The sequence below is a fragment of the Lissotriton helveticus genome, chromosome 9 (assembly GCF_964261635.1).
Source record: "Lissotriton helveticus chromosome 9, aLisHel1.1, whole genome shotgun sequence".
Taxonomy (NCBI): Eukaryota; Metazoa; Chordata; class Amphibia; order Caudata; family Salamandridae; genus Lissotriton; species Lissotriton helveticus.
In genome coordinates this window covers 22,049,056-22,070,053 of record NC_136070.1, presented here as the reverse complement: position 1 = coordinate 22,070,053, position 20,998 = coordinate 22,049,056, and the positions used below count along the sequence as shown (strand labels likewise).

Below are 20,998 nucleotides of genomic sequence, written 5' to 3'. Positions count from 1 at the left end.
TAATGGACAGATGTCATAGCCCGTTTGTTTATTGTGATGTCAGCGGAGCAGCCGGGTGTTCACCAGTCAGGAAACCACCAGAGGTTGGACTGGTTCAGGGGTCCCCTCTAGAAGGGACCCCTAAGTGCAGGGAATGATAACTCGGACACTAGGATCAAGGCAGGTTTATTATTCTGAGATGTTTGATACCAAACATCCCAGGATTTAGTAAAGCCATTATGGTGCCGGGAAACTCAATTACCAGTTTCTAGACCATATACTAAGGATGGCTTTACTGGGCACTTATGATATCCAAGAATGGCCTTAGATATTATAGGGACCTCTCTGTTCATGCAGATAGGTCGTCACATAAGGTATAGGGCACCCTGCCTTAAGGGTGACTTAGCTAGGCCTCATGCAGTGCTGCGCAGGCATGGCACACAGGGATGTGTGCCATGTCGACTTAACTTTTAGCTGCACCAAATCACGCAGGCTGCAATGGCATGTTTGTGGCAAGAGGCCCCTGAGGGTGGCATGATACATGCTGCAGCCCTCAGAGGCTTTTCCCTGGCTACCATGCCCTGGTACCATGGGTACCCCCTAGAATGGACTTTAGAGGTAGAGTGGTGCCAATTGTGGAAACAATGGTACAGGTTTAGGGAAAGAAAACCGGCCTTGGGTACGTATTTGGCATGGACCCAGGGCACACTCCGTCAAAGTGCATCAGAAATCTGGCAATGGGGGTGGGGGAGATGTTACTGCAACAGAAACCAACTTTCCTACAACTTGCAATGTCTAAGCGCAACATCAGATAGCAGGGGTATGCAGAGCAGGCATATCTACAGCCACACATACTACAAACATATTTCTAAGTGAAATATAAGCAGAACCAGGTGCACATGGGGTCTACTCTGAGGGAGGGAAAAATAATGAACTCACTGCAATTAAGAGCAGTGCGCTCTTGGAAAGCAGGATCAACCTGGAGTCTCACAAGTACACTATTTTCCTCTCTGCATAAAATTCAATTCCTAACTCTACAGTGTGACAACTGGCACGCATGAGTCCAGCAGCTGGCATAGCAGGGGTGGTGCACACAAACATAGAATAGCACTGGGAGGTGCAGAATGAAGTGCTGTCTTACCGCTCTTTCAAAGAAAGCTTTGCCTGGTCATAGAGTTCAATCTCTGGGCTGTCATAGGTTACGCCGTTCTCCTTCATTTCTTCACCCAGCTGCTCATATCGCCCACTATCAAGAGCTTCCCTCCATGCCGGTCTGTCAAATACCTGTGGGGAAAAAAACGGCCACGGAATATTATGCCGCAAGGCAGAGGAAGATCCAGTCCTCTCCACAGTTAAATAATATCAACCAATAAATTTGTTGTCTCTTGCCAGACAGTATATAAGACTAGCCAATAAAAGCTTCAACGTTGTCCTCCTCAATCACAGAAAAAGAATCCCAGCCACCATAATGTTCCAGTAATGCCTCACAGAGAGGAAGAACCCAAGCATGTGAGAATTGACCAGTCCCACCTCCACAAAGCAAAACTTTGCGGACCTTCTCCACAAGCCTTACACACAACACACACAATCTGGCCACTTCTCAAGCTAGGGGGTGTTTACAATTACTGTGAAATCAAGGTAAACAATAGAAAATAAAAACAGTACCTCAATGACTGGCAAAGTTTGCAGCAATAACGAATTTGCAGCACGTGCTTGCATAAAACCAGCCAGAAGCAAGCGGTCAGGGCTCACCAAGATGCTACGCAACATATGTTTGAACTAGGAAATTAAATTAAACAACGAATTCTTACAAATTTATCAGGTCTCGCATCCATTATCTAAGTCCCAAAACAGGTCTACCATAAATCCATATACAGCATTCCTCTGGGCAGCTGATTGCTAAACGCTCCGACGTTACAGCAACTGTAAACCTCAAACAAGACTATAGGACATTTGCCACTACTCCAGGCCCTGGTTCTATGTCTGAGTATCTGTCCAGAGCTCTACTAACTGAGCTTGCCCAGGAGTGGACGTATGCAAGTCCAGACCTCCAGACGGAAGCACAGATAACGCGGATACTGCTGGAAACCAGACTGTTTGCAAATGGCCTTTTCAGCTCATTACCTTCAGCGTTCCCAACGTGCCTTGGTAGATCCGGTCTTCAATGTCCAGAAGCAGATCCCGCAGTCTCAGCTCCATGTGTTTTTCAGCTGGAAGAGGAGCAATATCCTGCCCTCGTCCTCGTGCAGGCGGCTTAGCCTCGATCGCTGGCTTGTCTGGAATTTAACAACAATAAGAAAGATCACTCCAGTTAAGTTCGCTAACTAAAAAAATACAAGAAAGTCAATAAACAACCTCTAAAGTCACCAGGACTGGAGGAGAAGCAAAAAGAAACCTGCTACACTAACGTCACACTTCAGTTCCATCTCCTTCCATTCACTTGTAAGAGCACCGGGGTGTGAATGAAAACGTAGTAACTAGTAATCACGATTCCTGTTCTGCAGTCGAGCCCCTCACCTTGCCTCAACTTGAGATTAATCTGTATTGGACCTGGACACCCAACTTTGCACAGCCCAGGTCAGAACCTTTATATATTAAACAAACTATATAATAATGTCCATGTGCATCCACGCACAGGCATTGCTAGCTACCAGCACTCAAGCCCTCCAGACCTACTCAGTCCATAAAACGGCCAAGGGCAAAAAAAGAGCAAGGGTTGTAGAAGGGGGAAGTACAAGAAATAAAAGGAATGTTACTTTCCTTGTAAGCATCTGCTCGTAGCTTGTAGTGCTGTAGATTCACATGTTTTACATACACCTGCCATTTAGTAAAGTGCAAATCTAAACGTATGGCCTATAGATTGTGATTGTTACATAAGGGAAAAAACATGCCTTTGTATGGGGAGGATGCGTATTAATGCACAGCACTACATGCTTAGAACAGATGCTTAAATGGTAAATAACATTGAGTTTGTAGCATGTGCTACTGTACAACGCATTGCCCTCCTGCCAGTTAAAGCAAATGTTTGAAAAAGTGTTTTAAACACGGTTTGCCCAACCATAGCATGCTGCGATGCTAAAATATCCACAAAGTCAAGTTTATTGACGGTGTGGGGTTTTCACCACATTGCTGCCTAAATATGTCAGCTATGGAATATTACCTTAACAGTTCATAGTAGTTCCCTTAGGTACAGAGAACCCACTTTGCTTTTGCGTAGACAGTATGAATATTTTGCCTGATGTTGATGTACTTTGAGTGTGTCCGGAGTTCCTGCCAACCAGGTACCCAAGGCCTATGATCTTTCCCTAAACTGTACTGTTGCAAAACCCAATTGGCAACTCTCAGGCCAGATGTAAGTTCCTTGTAAAAGGTGCCACAGGTACTAAGGGCACTGTGATCAGGGAAGACCCCTGAGGGCTGAAGCACTTATTGTGCCAACCTTAGAGGCCATGTACCCTTATATATACACCCCCAACCCCATTGCAGGCTGCGTGTTTTGGTGCAGAACAGAGTGAAGAGTTGACATGGCACACATCCCTGTGTGCCATGCCTACAAACCATTACCCTGGCATAGGTAAGCCACCCCTCTAGCTGGGTGCACTATACCAGTGGGGAGGGTACAGATGCATGGGCCCAAGTCCATTCTTAGACATTGTAAGTGCAGTAATGTCAAAGAGTAATTGGTCTGGGAGCTTGTCATTACGAACTCCACAGCACCATAATGGCTTTACTGAAAACTGTGAAGTTAGGTATCAAACTTCTCAGCACATTAAACCCACACCGATGCCAGTGGGGAATTTAATGAAAATGCACTCAAAGGGCATTTTAGAGATGCCCACTGAAAAACAACCTAACTCTAGCGTCCTGGCTGAGCGTCTGCTCACTAGCTGCCACCACCAGACATGTTTGTGGACCCCTGGGCACTCGGGGTTCTGAAACAAAGCAAGTCCTGGGTCAAGGTGCTAAGCCGCCTCCCTCAAGATGGGCAGGGTCCACGAAGGGGGAGCGACAAAGGCTTGCTGCCTTTTTGAGCTACTTCAGCCATTTGCTGCTGCCAGCAACTGGCCCCCACCAGTTCTTACCTACAGTTTAGACGGGAGAATCGGGGGATGGTGGGGGACCAAGTTAGGAGAGGTGTGCACAGCTTTGCCAACCCCACCCCCCAGGTGGGGGAGGCGAGGTGAAACAACTCTCAGTCCCTGGCATCTTCAAGATGGGGGGACTCAGCCAACCAGATTGAGGCTTATGCCCCCTTCCCACTGGAGAGTGGCATAATAGGGGGTGTACCAACAGAAAGGAGGGGCCCATTGGTCCAGACCTGTACCTACCTGTAACTCCCTTAAATTTAGTATTATGGGGCAACCCTGAACCTTGCCTCCTCAGACAAGAATAAAGAAGGACCGAAGAGCTGTGCTGAAGGAGGACACCAACTGACTTGGGACCCAGCCCTACCGGACTGTCCCGAACTCTATCTGCTACAGCAAAATCCTAGTATCCCCCATTGGATAACATTGGGCCTCAGCACCCGGCTGCCCTAGTGCCGCTAAGGCTGCTTTGGAAGTGCATCCTTGACCCTGGGGAAACCCTGCTTCTAACTCCAGAAAACCAACTCCCGAAACCAAGTACTTACCTTTAAACCGATAACACTGTTTTCTCCCATAGGACTGCACGGACTGCTTTTCTGTGAAAAATTTTGTGTGGAGTTGGTTTGGATGAAACTACAAATGTACAAAAACTGAATTACTTACCTATTGTCTAGGAAATGTCACACTGGGACATCTATGCATATAAAATAAGTAGCAAAAGTAATCTGAAAAGTAACAGTAATCTACAAAGTAACTGAAAAGTACTTTTGACTGTAAACCAGCCAACTGACTTCAACTTTTATTTCACTGCATAAATCTTGCAAAGTGCTATTATACTTGCATGTACCAGGCCTGGCTTGGATCTAGAAAATAAAATAACTAAATATTTTTTATACAAGCAAATTGGTCTGAGTTCAGTCTTTGGGTGTGTGACAATTTCTTGCCTGAGTGTGTACAATCAATGCGTAACCCTACCCTCTGATAAAACCTTACTGCTCGTCCACACTACCACAAATAGAAAGTACAGCCCGCCCGACACATTTCGTGCTAACAAGCACTTCCTCATGGGCTGCAGGCTCGAAGAAAAGGAAAACTGCCATTTTCAGCACCTTTAAAGTATCATATACCCCACCTCAGTGGGCGTTGCCATCCAAGTGACCAGTTGGTAATTGTAGTGTTTTGGTGGATTTGTAGCAGCTTTGGCCTGAGCCGCGGAGGGAGCCATGTTTGGAGGAACTAATGTGAATTCGAGTTGCCAGAGTCATACACTGCAACCCACTTGGGATTTTAGACCTGTGTATAAGTCAAGGAAAGGTACGGCAACTTACTGTAGTAATATAAATGCACTACAATTCCCAACAGGTCACTTGGATGGCCACGCCCACTGAGACGGGGTATATGATAATTTAAAGGTGCTGAAAATGGCCGTTTTCCTTCACTTGAAGCCTGCAGCCCACGAGGAAGTGCTTGTTAGCACGAAACGCGTCGGGCGGGCTGAACTTTAATTTTGCAAGTTTTGAGTGCTGTGCCCGCATTGCATCCTTCAATAAACAAAATTGTGGCAATACCTACCTTTGTGGGCCCTCCATCGCAGACTAACTGTTTTGGTGGAGACCTATATATACCAGGCAAGTCTGAGCCCTCCTCTCACACCTGCCCAGGCCCCTTAAGGCCTTGCTGGGTGCACCCCAAATCATTCTCCTCCATCTTGTGAGTTGCAGCCTACATGTGGCCCAGATTGCAGTGAGCAGAGTCCAGGAAGTGGTAAGGAGACAGACTAGTGCTGTCTCTTCCCAAGACAAAAAGTTGTTTAAAAAACGATTTTCACTTTCTGTGTTTACTGTCTATGCCTGTGGTTGTTACAGTTAAAAATTGTAATTTTAGCCTGCCTGTAATTGCATATTTTATCACCTGTGTTGTGTTTTAAATGTGTGGTTTTCCCTGCCCATGATTGCCTTCATTTAGTGTGTTTAATTGTGGGATTTGCAGTCCAAACTCTGTAGTTTGTCCCTCTCATTCCTTGGTGACAAATCTGTTTTCCCTCCAAATTTCTCCTTTGCTCTGTGCTTAGGCCTGTGTGCTCAAACAGTGCACCCCCAGCCTCCATTTTGTGTTCACAAGCCAGTGAGGCCAGCCCCCCTGCCTCCCCCCTCCCCCAGCAACATTGATTTTCTACATCAGAGGGTGCTTCTGTGAGCTGTTGAAACTGTATTTACTGGGGCCTGTGCACTTCGTTTTTTGGCCAGCAGGGGGAGTAAAGCTTTATTCAAACAGTATTGTTAGAATTCGAGTTAGTGAAGCCTTTACCTGCTGAAGTCCAAAGTTGTGGATTGAGCCCGTCTGTCTCCTAGGAGATTCTGAACAGGAGCAAGCAGCTTCCAACTCCCTGGCCAGCACACCTTGTCTGAGGTTACTGGGACCTTATATGGTGTGCTAGTGGTTGGCACATGTGTACACTGATTGGTGGTTGTATCTGGTGTTTCTATTGGGTTAGGGGTAATGTCCTCATTGGTTGGGTATTTGAGGGTTCTGATTGGTTTCTCGGTCTGTGAATCAATCATTGCAGGGTTGGGACTAGGGCTAGGGTTAGGATTTCTATTGGAAGTAGGGACTAGGGCTTCCTATGTTATTGGGAGTAGGGTGGGACTAGGGCTAGGGTTAGCGCTTTAATTGGAAGTAGTGATTAGGGCTTCTGGTGGGATTGGTTGTTGGACCAGTTGTGGGACTAAGAGTAGGGTTAGGCTTTCTATTGGAAGTAGGGACTAGGGCTACCTGTACCATTGGCTGCTTTGACTTGGGTTGGGACTAGTGGTAGGGCTAAGTCCTTTATTGGACGTAGAGATCAGGGTTTTTGAACTGATTGGGTGCTTGGACTAGGGTTGTGATTGGCTGCAAGTTCCTGGTCTCCTATTGATTCTAGATGCTAGGGCTAGTGTTGTGATTGGATAGTGTTAGTGCTAGGGTTCCCATTGGCTGAAGGGGTCACCTGATTACTAGGGCTACAAAAAAGGTCAGGCTTAGGGCGTCTCAGCTAAGGGCGGAGAGGACAAGGGTAGTTGCCTGTTTGGGCCTGTTCGAGACTGGTCGGGACTAGGGCCAGAAATGCTGCCCTCTGACTCCTTCCCTCCAAAACTCCTTTTTACTCATCCAAAAGCCTCTTCCTACTGCTAAGACTTACTCTTTAATCCCTCTACTATCCTTTTTCAATAAAAATTAACAGACTAACATGTTTCACTTCTCAAATTCCATATTCAACTATACTAATATACTGCCCGAATAACTGAATAACATACCTACTACTCAAATTACTTCATATTTATACTATACTAATTTTCAACACTAATCCTTTATGGGTTCCGGAGTGGCGTGCTGCTCGCCAGAAAAGCGCTTCAACGCCCATCAGGGGTAACAAGTGCTATATGAATGCAAATCTTTCTTCCCCTTTTATCCATCCGCTATCCTTCTCACTCCAAGTAACAGACTAATATCCACCACTGAAATTACCTCATATTTCACCATATTAATTCACCACTAATCCTCTCTAAGCTCCCTGAATAGCATGCGTCAACAAGCGAGCGATAAATACAAACCTTTGTCCTACTCTATCCTTCTGCTATCATTCCAAATCCAAATAACTGATTAACCTATCCACCACTTAAAATGTACTTGCATGTTTCACTATACTAATTCAACACTAATCCTCTGTGGGTCCCGGAGTAGCGTGCTACCCGCCGAAAAAGCGATTAGACGCCTCGTTAGGGGTAGTAAGCGCTATATAAATACAATTACACTACAATACAATATAAATATATATATATTTTCATATATAATGTTTTATATACTCTGGGATCCCCGGCCATGGGCGGTAATATTTAGTGCTTATGACTATTCATGAGGATCCCATGGAAGAGAAGTCAGTTTTCCTCAAAACACAGTTTTAGGTTTCCATACAATTTTCAACTCCACACTACCTTTAATACAGAAAAACATTCAATGCAATTCTATGGGAGAAAGTCAGGTTATCTGTTTAAAGGGGAGTACGCGGTCTTGGGAGTTGGGTTTTCTGGGGTGTAGGAGAGTGGGGTCTGCAATCCTATGGTCACCCCAGATTTTTGCTTTTTGCTTCACTGGTTTACGACTTTCCCTGGCTGTGGGCCTGCTAATCAGACCCACAGCCTAGCTGTTAGCTCTCTAAATTGACAACCATGTACCTTAGGTGCATTTACCAATTGGTACTGGGCCACCTTAGTCCCTGTACAGTGTACCTTAGGTGCCAAGGGCATAGGTGTACCCAGGGCATACCAGGAGCTGAAGCATGTATTATGCCACCCCTGGCTGGCCATCTAAAACTGACACAACTGGCTGCACGACAGCTGGGGCAAGGTGGTGTAATCACCCTTTGCTGTAGATATAGTATACCTATATCTAACCCCAAAATGGACACATATACTCCTATCAGTCACTCCTATGGCAGGCCTTAACAATCCTGAAGGCAGAGTGCTTGGAATTATGTGAGATGGTGCTCTGGCATGAGCTGAGCCCGTCTGCAGCTTGCGAAACCAAGTCCTAATAGCTGTTCCATGATAACGCTATACCATATACTCTTAAGTGCATTATCGACCTCGCGGTTGAATGCTAACTCTGGTATAGCATTATCAAAACATGTCGAGTAAGGTGTCATACGAATTGGAATACTACCCCCTCGCCAATTCTGGCGACGGGGGTAGCATTCCACCCTTCTAGAGGGACACGACATGTATGTAACTGTGAACCCCGGTTAAAGTTAACTCGAGCCTTGGCATCACAAAATGGATGCTGCCACCACAGACACAAGTCTGACCTCCTGCTGCTGGGAGTCCTTCCAGCGAGGGAGGCTTGGACAAAGGGTTTCCTGCCTTGGGACAGGATTTTGTGTATTGGGTAGGACAGGCCTGAAAGGAATGAGACATGCCTGGGGCACACAAGGTGCCCTGTGCATACACTGGTTCAAACGAGTTGCTGGTGCATCCCTGCCCCAGCTCTGGCGCGAAATCCGGACAAAGGATAGGGGGTGTAACCACCCCCCTTCCTGGTCCCACCCAGGGGAGGGACCTAGTTGTAGTACAGCCCCCTTTAGCAGGATAAAGGTAGGAGCTGGTCCCATTCCAAATTAGATTAATCCTGAACTGAAACTCTACAAGAAGAAACTCTGGACTTCGACTTTCTACATAGAAGACTGAAGAAATCTCCCTTGTGGGCAAGGAGTGTCCACCCTGCACAAGCAGGCACCATCAAGCGTCCAGCGGCTTCACTTTGTCGTCTTCCCTCGAGGATCCAGACTTCAGAGCCCGACGAGACCCGGACTCCCAGACCTCTACCTACATCTGCAGCACAGCTGAGATCCGTGGGTGCGACGAGACACGTGGGACTGGCCATCTTGAAAGAAACTATTATTTTTGAAAAACAAGGGGACCCAGCGGGTAGCTATGGACCATGGGTAGCAGTTACATTTAAAGAGACAAAGGTCCTAAGCATATAACGAATAATCAACCAATGTAATATAGACCACAATAGGCTCTATATATTTCTTTTCCTTGTCCAGCCGGACAGGAAATTTTATTAGTTAGGTAAATAAGAGTCTTAGTTTCAATATAAGTACACAACAACAAATCATTGCAGTAAAGCACACTCCTGTGCCGTACCGTGGGAAACAAGAAAGAAAGATAAGGTGATAGGAAAGGGTGTTTCAGGCAAAGGGAAGAGCAGACAGGACACTGTTTTAAGTCAAAAATTCTAACAGTATATCCTGAAGTGGTCCATACAAAACAGGTATACATTGAATTCACTGTATGCCCACTCAGAGGAGTTGATGTTTCGATCCCGTGCTCTAATTATCAAGGGATCATCATCAGGACTTAATTAAATGTTTGCCTGGTTTAATCATTGAGGTTAGCCTGTTGGGGAGAAAACAGGAAAAAATAAATACAAAAGGAGAAATTAGCAAAATGCGATTGGGGAGAGAGGTCAGTTATAGCCATCTACTGCAATTGTGCCAATCTAAATCGCAGTGGGTGAGAAGTGCTGGTGACTGTGGATATGGGCTGTCCCACATAGTGCAAGAGAGCATATAAATAATAAACTAATTGAATTGAATTGAAAATTGAATTGAATTGAATTGAAAATTCCATTTATATAGCGCATAACCACCCGAAGGCCTCGCAGCGCTAGAGACTGAATTCTGTGTGCGACTGCAGGGAACGATTAATGCGCTTTTGAGAACAGATGGGTTTTCAATTCTCTCCTAAATGACATCAGGTTGCTGTTTTTCCTGAGGGACAGAGGCAAGGAGTTCCATGCCTTCGCCGCTGAATAGGTGAAAGAGCGGCCACCCCATCGGCCTCTCTTGATTTTTACTTTGGTTGCCAGGTGCAGTGAAGCTCAACGTAGGGTTCTGAGCGGCATATACGGCGGTATTAGAGGGTACAGTACTGCCGGGCCAGTTTGATGAAGGGATTTGTGCAGAATGCACATGGCCTTGAATAATGTTCTTGAGGCCACTGGAAGCCAGTGAAGCTCCTTTAGGGCGGTTCTCGCCGACTGCCAGCGAGGGATATTAAACAGTAGGCGGGCGGCACAGTTTTGAGTGACCTGGAGTTTTTTTGTCACTGTTGCCGGGGCCCCAAGATATAAAACATTTCCGTAGTCCAGGCGGGAGAGAATACATAAATACACACAACACATATAGAATCGGAATCGCAGTGATGGGGAGGTGGTGGGTTGGATTTTCACGGTGCACTATGTTGACTATCAGTTATGCTCGTCCCCCTGTGATCGCGGCGAGGGGAGCAAGGTGCCCTTATCTCTATCCATGGATTGAACCGCTAGGAGCAGCCTACCTTTGGAATAAAAAGACAATGGGGGATGAGAAGGACCGCAGGGCGAGAATCAGCCAGCGAGTTTCAGTGCAACGGAGTTTCAGTGCACGTGGTGCATAGTGGGTTTGACTGTGGGAGGAAGAACGTAGGTTAGCCCTCAGTAGGGCAAATCGCTAATGTCCTTAATATAACGGTGTTTGGACACATACCTTGGGCTCAAAATGGAGCATTCAAGGGTTATCAATTGGGGTAGATAATCGGACATTCACTCCGTTGTTACGATCAGGGTTGCTGGGACCGGTGATCGATGTCCATAAGGATCTAACATTCAAGGTTATGAATATAATTAAATGGCCGTACAGGAGTGACATATTAATGAGGATTACGGGAAATGCTAGGACATACCCTTGTGTTCGAAAGGGGAGACCAACCCTTTCCGTTGCTCGTGCGGTAAAAGTTAGATGATTCTGGGTTAAGGCGTGGCTCGCTGGCCAGTGCCGGATGGCGGTCACGGGGATTCAGTGATCCGCTAAGAGAAAAGAAAAAGGGTAGTGAAATCTAGGTCCAGGGAACCTGTGGGGCACAGGAATGCTGCCGGTCGGGCGGGAGCTTACCTGGTCTGGACAATGCCAAGAACATCAATGGTGCAGCCGTTTGCGCGCCTTGGTTGGTTGCCGGCACTTGATGAACGGGCTGACGGGCATGGTCATGTGATCATGTCCACATTGGCTTCAGCCTAAGGTGCGGCGCCATCTTGGATTGGGTATCGTTTTCAAATTGGGCATCATTTAAAAGGAAAACGGGTCCATGCGGCCTGGCAAGCAAGTCTGTCAATGTAGGCGCCATCTTATGGTGGTGTTCTGGCGCGGCCGTGCTCAAAGGGGAAGGTGTGAGGGGGGCCCTTATTGGGTCAGTCGTGATTGGAAATAGGGTGGTGATGAAATTATTTTATTTAGAACATTATTTTTGTGCATTTGGGCTTCATGCAGTGGCCAATGCGACTTGTCTAGGATAGACGGGAGTGCAGGATTTCAAGGGAAGGTGCAGGTGACATATGATCTCCGCATGATTATATTTAAAAACATAAGGCAGTACATGATAGATTCATCGCAGGTTGTCAAACAATGAAGCAAGTCTCTTAAAGGAGGTTGGTCCAATCCTCACTTCTGTTGAGTCCAGTGTGGAGGGTGTTGAATTGGTTGAACAACAACTGCGCAGACCTCAGATTCACCCTTGCCCATGACAAAACAGAAATACCATTTCTAGATCTAACAATCTACCATGAAGCGGGCGAATTATTGACACGCCTTTACAGAAAACCAACCGAACGCAACACTCTACTGAGATATGAGAGTAACCATCCGAGGGCCCTGAAGGACTCATTGCCTTATTCACAATTTGAGGATTAGACGCAATTGCTCATCTAAAGCTGACTATTTCAGGGAAGCCCTGAACTTAACAAACAAACTCAGAGCACGTGGTTACCCTAGGAGACTAATAAAAAATGCATCCAAGAGAGCGTGGTACTGCCCACGAGAGGTACTACTGTCACCAAAGACTCGAGATGGGCAAGAGAGGATTGCATGTGTCACCACTTTTTCCCACGTCTCAAATAAAATCCGCAAATCTGTTTTGAAACATTGGCCCACGATAAATGCAGGTCCAATAAATCTTGAAAAACCCTTTTTGCTTTTAAAAAAAGCAAGAACTTGAGGGACCATCTGGTACGAGCAGCACTACCAGCTCCACCCCCGAATACTACCATTGAGTCCATCTGGGGCCTTCCACCAATTCAAGGGCATGTTAAATGTGGACATTGTACTGTGTGTGAATTCACAATCGAAACGTGCAAATTTAGCCATAATGACGTAACTGTTGATATGAAAAGCCTCACCAACTGTAACAGCAGTAACGTAATTTATGCAATTCTATGCCCGTGTCCAAGAATGTACGTTGGCCAAACCACCCAAAAGGCAAAGACAAGAATATGCCAACACAGAAGTCGCATTAGATGTGGTACTCCAAATGCGCCTTTGGTTGAACATTTCCCTGAACTCAAACATACTGCGGATGACCTGAAATGGATAATTCTGAAAGCTGTGAAGCTACCACAGAGAGGGGGTAACCTCAGCCAGCTGTTGAATCGTGAGGAACTCAAGTCCATAATTCAACACCCTCCACACGGGACTCAACAGAAGTGAGGATTGGACCAACCTCCTTTAAGAGACTTGCTTCATTGTTTGACAACATGCGATGAATCTATCATGTACTGCCTTATATTTTTAAATATAATCATGCGGAGATCATATGTCACCTGCACCTTCCCTTGAAATCCTGCACTCCCGTCTATCCTAGACAAGTCGCATTGGCCACTGCATGAAGCCCAAATGCACAAAAATAATGTTATAAATAAAAAAATGTCATCACCACCCTATTTCCAATCACGACTGACCCAATAAGGGCCCCCCTCACACCTTCCCCTTTGAGCGCGGCCGCGCCAGACCACCACCATAAGATGGCGCCTACATTGACAGACTTGCTTGCCGGGCCGCATGGACCCGTTTTCCTTTTAAACGATGCCCAATTTGAAAACAACACCCAATCCAAGATGGCGCCGCACCTTAGGCTGAAGCCAATGTGGACATGATCACATGACCATGCCCGTCAGCCCGTTCATCAAGTGCCGGCAACCAACCAAGGCGTGCAAACGGCTGCACCATTGATGTTCGTGGCATTGTCCAGACCAGGTAAGCTCCCACCCGACCGGCAGCATTCCTGTGCCCCACAGGTTCCCTGGACCTAGATTTCACTACCCTTTTTCTTTTCCCTTAGCGGATCACTGAATCCCCGTGACCGCCATCCGGCACTGGCCAGCGAGCCACACCTTAACCCAGAATCATCTAACTTTTACCGCACGAGCAACGGAAAGGGTTGGTCTCCCCTTTCGAACACAAGGGTATGTCCTAGCATTTCCCGTAATCCTCATTAATATGTCACTCCTGTACGGCCATTTAATTATATTCATAACCTTGAATGTTAGATCCTTATGGACATCGATCACCGGTCCCAGCAACCCTGATCGTAACGACGGAGTGAACGACCGATTATCAACCCCAATTGATAACCCTTGAATGCTCCATTTTGAGCCCAAGGTATGTGTCCAAACACCGTTATATTAAGGACATTAGCGATTTGCCCAACTGAGGGCTAACCTACGTTCTTCCTCCCACAGTCAAACCCACAATGCACCACGTGCACTGAAACTCCGTTGCACTGAAACTCGCTGGCTGATTCTCGCCCTGCGGTCCTTCTCATCCCCCATTATCTTTTTATTCCAAAGGTAGGCTGCTCCTACCGGTTCAATCCATGGATAGAGATAAGGGCACCTTGCTCCCCTCGCCACGATCACAGGGGGACGAGCATAACTGATAGTCAACACAGTGCACCGTGAAAATCCAACCCACCACCTCCCCATCACTGCGATTCCGATTCTATATGTGTTGTGTGTATTTATGTATTCTTCGTTTATTATTTATATGCTCTCTTGCACTATGTGGGACAGCCCATATCCACAGTCACCAGCACTTCTCACCCACTGCGATTTAGATTGGCACAATTGCAGTAGATGGCTATAACTGACCTCTCTCCCCAATCGCATTTTGCTAATTTCTCCTTTTGTATTTCTTATTTTTTCTTTTTTCCGCGTTTTCTCCCCAACAGGCTAACCTCAATGATTAAACCAGGCAAACATTTAACTAAGTCCTGATGATGATCCCTTGATAATTAGAGCATGGGATCGAAACGTCGACTCCTCTGAGTGGGCATACAGTGAATTCAATGTATACCTGTTTTGTATGGACCACTTCAGGATATACTGTTAGAATTTTTTACTTAAAACAGTGTCCTGTCTTCCCTTTGCCTGAAACACCCTTTCCTATCACCTTATCTTTCTTTCTTTCTTGTTTCCCACGGTACGGCACAGGAGTGTGCTTTACTGCAATGATTTGTTGTTGTGTACTTATATTGAAACTAAGACTCTTATTTACCTAACTAATAAAATTTCCTGTCCGGCTGGACAAGGAAAAGAAATATATAGAGCCTATTGTGGTCTATATTACATTGGTTGATTATTTGTTATATGCTTAGGACCTTGATCTTGAAAGAAACTGCACTTCGCTTCCAGCACGACTTCTGAGGTAACCTCGACGAAGTGCTTTGGGGACTGAGAAGCCCCAGCCCCGAGCAGCTCCTGCACCGAAGACCAGCCCTCCAGCATCCACGAGATCTGCGTGGGGCCCTTCTGCTTGTTTGCTGCTTGACGCGTTGTCTGGTCACTTGCCGACTGGCTAGTGGCCTCCTAGACGACGAACTTCGAAATCTTCACTGCTGGTCTAGTTGCTCCAGACTCTCCCTTGCTCCCTTCCAAAAGAGGAGCACCCCGGACCCTCCTGGTCCACTCCAGACGCCGTTTTCAACTCACCGCGTGGGTTGCCTTTGCCAAGGCCTGTTGACGCAGATTCCGGATCCAACACCGCCGACAGCGAGAGCCTGCGTGGGACAGCTCGTGCCTCCATCCTGGTCGTCGAAGACACCTCCTGGTCCACGTGGTTGCAGAGACAAGCGTCCACTCTTCACCTGATCGCGACGACATCTGGTTCCACTCCAGTCACTGGCTAGTGACTTTGAACATTGTCCCCTCTGCTTTCAGGTCCTCTTCTTCACCGATCCACCCTTGGATCGCACCGGACATCGTCCTCCTGGTCGCCTGCAGCATCTTTTCTTCCAGGCTCCATAGACTTCAACGCGAGAACCCGACACTTTGACACCTATGCACCCGCAGCCCGTGGGTGAGGTAACGAGAGCATTTCGGTGCTCAAGGGTAGTTTAACTGTCCTAGTGTCCAGTTCCACAGTCGTTTTAGTCCTAACTAGTCAGGATTGTCCGTACTCACCTTTTACTTGAACTGCACTGTCCATAGACGTTGTTACACATCCCGCGTGTGAGTTCACACTCTGCACACGCGTCCCGTGGGCCTCCTATTACTTACCTAAGGTGAAGATAGCGTAGTCCTAGCGAACCTCCAGCCTCTGGACAGCTCCATTCTTCCTATCGACTTTCACATTCCACTTACTTACTATATTTTTTGTCGTGCCCCTAGGGCACCATTGTAATTTTGTGCAACTTATCGTATTTTTCCTAAGAGATTGTCATGTGCTTAGCCCTCTGACCTCAAAGAGTTCAGAGGTGTTTGTTATTAATAAAAATTCTGTTTATTTTCATAACCTGTGTGGTGTCCTTTCATCTGGTATTCAAGGGGTTATATTGTGGTAAAACAGCTGGCTTCACATGCCAAAAGAGTTTAGCCTAAGACTGCTTTGTCCATGCTACCACTAGGATAGCTGGTCTATAAGGTTGACTTACAACCAATCACCATAAGGGTTGTTTGGACTGATACAAGGTGATCACTAGAACTAGTGAGCATCATATATCAGGCCAACTTCTCACATGGGGTTAGAACGAAGGTTTCCCCCATGGAAAAGGGTGCACAAGAAGAGCACCCTCAGCAGCACTAGGGCAGCCGGGTGCTGCTGAGGCCCAATGTCATCCAAAGGAGGATAGGGGCACTTCGGTTGGTGGCGGCTCACTGGCACACCACTTGGATGTCGGACGCGGACGACGCCTGCCGGCGCGCAGGGGTATTGCTTCGCAAAAAATTTCCGGATCCAGTCTGACGCCTGGGGGTATTCTAAGGTAAGGAATCTATCACTAACGTGTCTCTTTCAGATAAACACTGCAGGCTCGGACGCGAAGATCTTCTGGAGGTGGCCACCGGTTTGAGAGGTAAGTTGGGATGTCGGGTCACAGTCGGTTGGGCAACCCAAGGTCGTGGGTGTCGGGTGCAGGGGTGTGTTTTGGCGTTGGGTTTTCCTTACCGGCTCAAATCACTGGGATCCTCCAGATAGAGACTGCAGGTGTCGTCGGATCCCAGGTCTGGATTGCCAGCGAGACGGCCTCATGGTGTTGGGCCACTTGAACTCAGGCCATCGGGTGTAGACTCGCATATTTTGCCAGAGCCAGTCTGTTGGTAAGCAAAACAAGTGCACACTGGAGACAGTTTTTTTTAGTTAAGGCAGGGCAGGGTTCTGGGGGGCTGCTAGCTGCAGGACACCTGGATTCTGCTGGAGCAGGTCGAGGTTGGGACAGGCCAGGAGGGCTGGGCCGAGTCAGTTGGTGTCCCCTTCAGCACAGCTTCAGCTCTAAGACGCCCCCTGATGAGTGCATTATTCATTAAATCCCACACTGGCATTGGTGTACTGAAAAGTTTGCCATCAAACTTCCCAGAATTCAGTAAAGCAATTAGGGTGCTGTGGAGTTAATAACAAACTCCCAGACCATAAATGCTTTATGGCTTTGCTGCACTTACAATTTCTAAGAATGGACTTAGACATTGTAGGGGTACAATGCTTATGCACCTCTACCCACACCAGTGGTATAGTGCACCCAGCTAGAGGGGTGGCTTACCTCTGCCAGGGCAGTGGGTTGTAGGAATGACACACAGGGATGTATGCCATGTCAACTCTTCACTTTGCTCTGCCAGCCTGCAATGGCAGTGTGTGTGTTGAGGTACAGGGCTTCTAAGGGTGGCACAATGTGCTGCAGTCCTTAGAGGCCTTCCCTGGTCACAGTGCCCTTGGTACCTTTTAGGATTGTATCAATTTATTGGTTTTAACAGTACAACAACTGCCACCTACATCCATTGGCCGGCGGAGAAAAGAGTGAAATAAAAGGGGGGGGGGGGGGGGGCGAAGAGGCAGAAGAAGCAGATAGGAAACAGTAAAAAAAAAATAATTGCCAAGTCTGTTTCAATGAAGTCGATTAAGATTGTCAAATCCCACTCTATGGTGTCATTATGTACCAGTTTCAGTGTTGGACGTAAGGCGCAATATGCACAGATATATTGGGCAGGTACGTTCACGGAAAGTTGAGGAGAAGTGCTTTATACAGGTGTCCCAGGTCTTTCCACATACGGGCAGGGCATGGTTGATCACCGCTGATAATTTCTCCATGCCTATCAGGTCCCATAATTTCTGCAGCCAAACTAAGTGTGATGGGATTGTGTCTGATCCCCATTTGGATAGCAGGACCTGCTTTGCTGCGCATAGTGCCAAGGTAATGGCCCTTCCCTTGGCGGAGCATAGTGAATATGTTTGGGCAGTAGGCAACCCCGGAGGATGTAGCTATGGAAGCGGGGGATCTCTCTGTCAAATATCAGATCTACATCTGCCAGCACCTCCTCCCATTACGGGTGAATTTTAGGACAGGGCTACAGCAAATGAGTAAGCGTACCGGAATGATTGCACTGCCACCAACATTTGTTGTGTAAGAAACTGGTTCTATATATACACTGCACCAAAGTGAGGTACAGTGTGTATTCCAGAGGTTTGGCAGAGGTTAAAGTTAGATAGAACCTTAGTCTCTAAGTGGTAGCTTGGTCGAACAGTAAGGCAGTATCAGAGGACAGTGTTAAGCATTTGTTGTACACACTCAGTCAGCAAATGAATTCACACACTCAAGAACTGAACTCTAGGCCAATTGTTGTATAAAAATATACTGTTTTATTTCTAGAACCAAGCAAGCCTGGTACAGGTAAGCATAGAAGTACTTTGCAGTAGTAAATTATTTGTGGGAACAGTTCAAAAATGCAGTATAACTTGTACTGATTTTGGTTACAGTTTTAAGTAAGCAGTTTGCAACACTTAGCAGGTATAGTATATTCGAATGAACGGGATTTTTAAGTAAAACGCAATTATGAATATGCTACTTACCAGTATGCATCTGTTCTTGGCATGTAGGGCTGCTAACATTCATATCTTAGCATTAGATCGCCGCCTAGTGTTGGGTCCGGATGATTGCACATTGTTGTCCTGGAAGAGTCTTCGAAGTATCACGAGATAGGTGGCTCCTCCCCTGGACTACAGTGCGCATGGGCATCGACTCCATCCCCAGATTGTTTTTAGCCATTGTGGCAGAGATGGAGTGAAACAGTGTAAAGGATGTCCATGCTAATGATGAATATAGAGAGAGTATCTGCAGCCGCTACGGGCACCGGGGAGGAGGGCGGGCGATATGAATGTTAGCAGCCCTACATGCCAAGAACAGATGCATACTGGTAAGTAGCATATTCAGTTCGAGGCATGTGGGCTGCTAAATTCATATCTGATGCATAGAATACATAGCAGTCTCTCCATTAACGGTGGTTGCCCGTGCCAGCTGCAGAAGCCTGAAAAAGTGTCTTGAGAACAGCCTGTCCTACAGCGGCTTGCTGTTTTGAATGCACATCCACACAGTAATGTTTGGTAAATGTGTGTGGTGTAGACCATGTGGCTGCTCTACAAATGTCTTCTAAGGGAATGTTCCCCAGGAAAGTCATGGAGGCCCCCAATTTGCGTGTGGAGTGCGCCCTTGGGGGTATTGTTAAAGTGCGTTTAGCCTTTTGATAACAGATTTGAATGCACTTAACAATCCATCTGGCTATTCCTGCTTTGGAAATAGGGTTGCCTTTGTGCTGTGCTGAGAAGGCAACAAAAAGTTGTTGTGTCTTTCTAAAGTGTTGTGTTCTGTCAATGTAGTACATTAACGCCCTCCTAACGTCTAATGTATGAAGCATTCTTTCTGCTACTGTTTGTGGGTTTTGGAAGAATGCAGGCAGGTCAATAGTTTGGTTGAGATGAAACTGTGACACCACTTTAGGAAGGAATTTGGGGTTAGTGCGGAGCACTACCCTGTTGGAATGTATTTGAATGAAGGGCTCTTGGATTGTGAGCGCTTGCAGCTCACTAACATGTCTGAGCGAAGTAATAGCAATGAGAAAAGCCACTTTCCATGTGAGAAACTGAATCTCGCAGGAGTGCAGCGGCTCAAAAGGTGGGCCCATCAGCCTAGTGAGGACCACATTGAGGTTCCACACTGGAGCTGGTGGTGTTCTTGGAGGAATGACTCGCTTCAGTCCTTCTAGGAAGGCTTTAATTGCAGGCACCCTGAAAACAGAGAGGTGTTGCCTATTCTGGAGATAAGCCGCTATGGCGGATAAATGTATCCGAATGGAAGCGTACGCTAGATTGCATTTGTAAAGATGTAACAAATAGCAGATGATGTTAGGAATGGATGCATCTAGCGGGTTGATCTTGTTGTCTGCACAGTACATGACAAACCGCTTCCATTTAGCTGCATAGCAAGCTCGGGTAGTGGGCTTACGTGCCTCCCGGATGATGTCCATGCATTCCGGAGGCAGGTTGAGGTAGCCAAATTCTAAGACTTCAGGAGCCAGATCGCCAGATTGAGCTGTCGCGGATCTGGGTGCTGAATGTCGCCATGGTTCTGCGTCAAGAGCCGGGATGTGAGATGCAGCTTTTGATGCGGTACCACGGAAAGTTCTAGAAACGTGGTGTACCATGGTTGGCGTGCCCATGTTGGAGCAACCAGGATGAGAGTCATCAAGTGTTGCTTTAGCTTTCTTGCCACCAGCGGAATGAGAGGCGCTGGGGGAAAAGCGTACGCAAATTTGCCTGACCATTTCATCCATATCGCATTCCCTTGCGATTCTGGGTGAGGGAACCTGGCGGCAAAGCTTTGGCATTTTGCGTTTTCCCTTGTGGCAAACAGGTCTATCTGTGGATGACCCCACTGCTGAAAGTACGGGTGGAGTACTGATGGATGTAACTCCCACTCGTGCATTTGATGGCTGTATCTGCTTAGCAGATCCGCCATCTGATTGTCCTTGCCCGGGAGGTGTTCCGCCATGAGGAAGATGTTCCTCTGAATGGCCCACTTCCACATGCTCTGAGCCAGACGAGACAGCTGTGGAGAGTGCGTACCTCCCTGCTTTTGGATGTAGTACATGGCTGTCATGTTGTCCGTCCGGATCAACACGACTTTGTTGCACAAATGTACTTTGAAGGACTTCAGCGCCATGAAGATTGCCATCAATTCCAGGTAGTTGATGTGCAACGTCTGCTGCTGGGTGGACCACAGTCCCTGCACAGTGTAGTGGAGCACATGGGCTCCCCACCCTTGGAGAGA

At 47.0% G+C, this 20,998-nt stretch overlaps 1 protein-coding gene across 1 annotated transcript in view; it reads right to left on the bottom strand.

Moving 5' to 3' along the window:
- The window catches only part of BAZ1A (bromodomain adjacent to zinc finger domain 1A), a 296,099-nt gene that overhangs the window by 46,318 nt on the left and 228,783 nt on the right, over nt 1-20,998 (bottom strand). Inside the window, exons 18-19 of the mRNA XM_078659379.1 lie at nt 2,104-2,255; nt 1,121-1,263 (exon numbers count right to left, since the gene is read on the bottom strand). Coding sequence (XP_078515505.1) covers nt 1,121-1,263; nt 2,104-2,255 — 295 coding nt within the window. The remainder of the gene's footprint in view (nt 1-1,120; nt 1,264-2,103; nt 2,256-20,998) is intronic.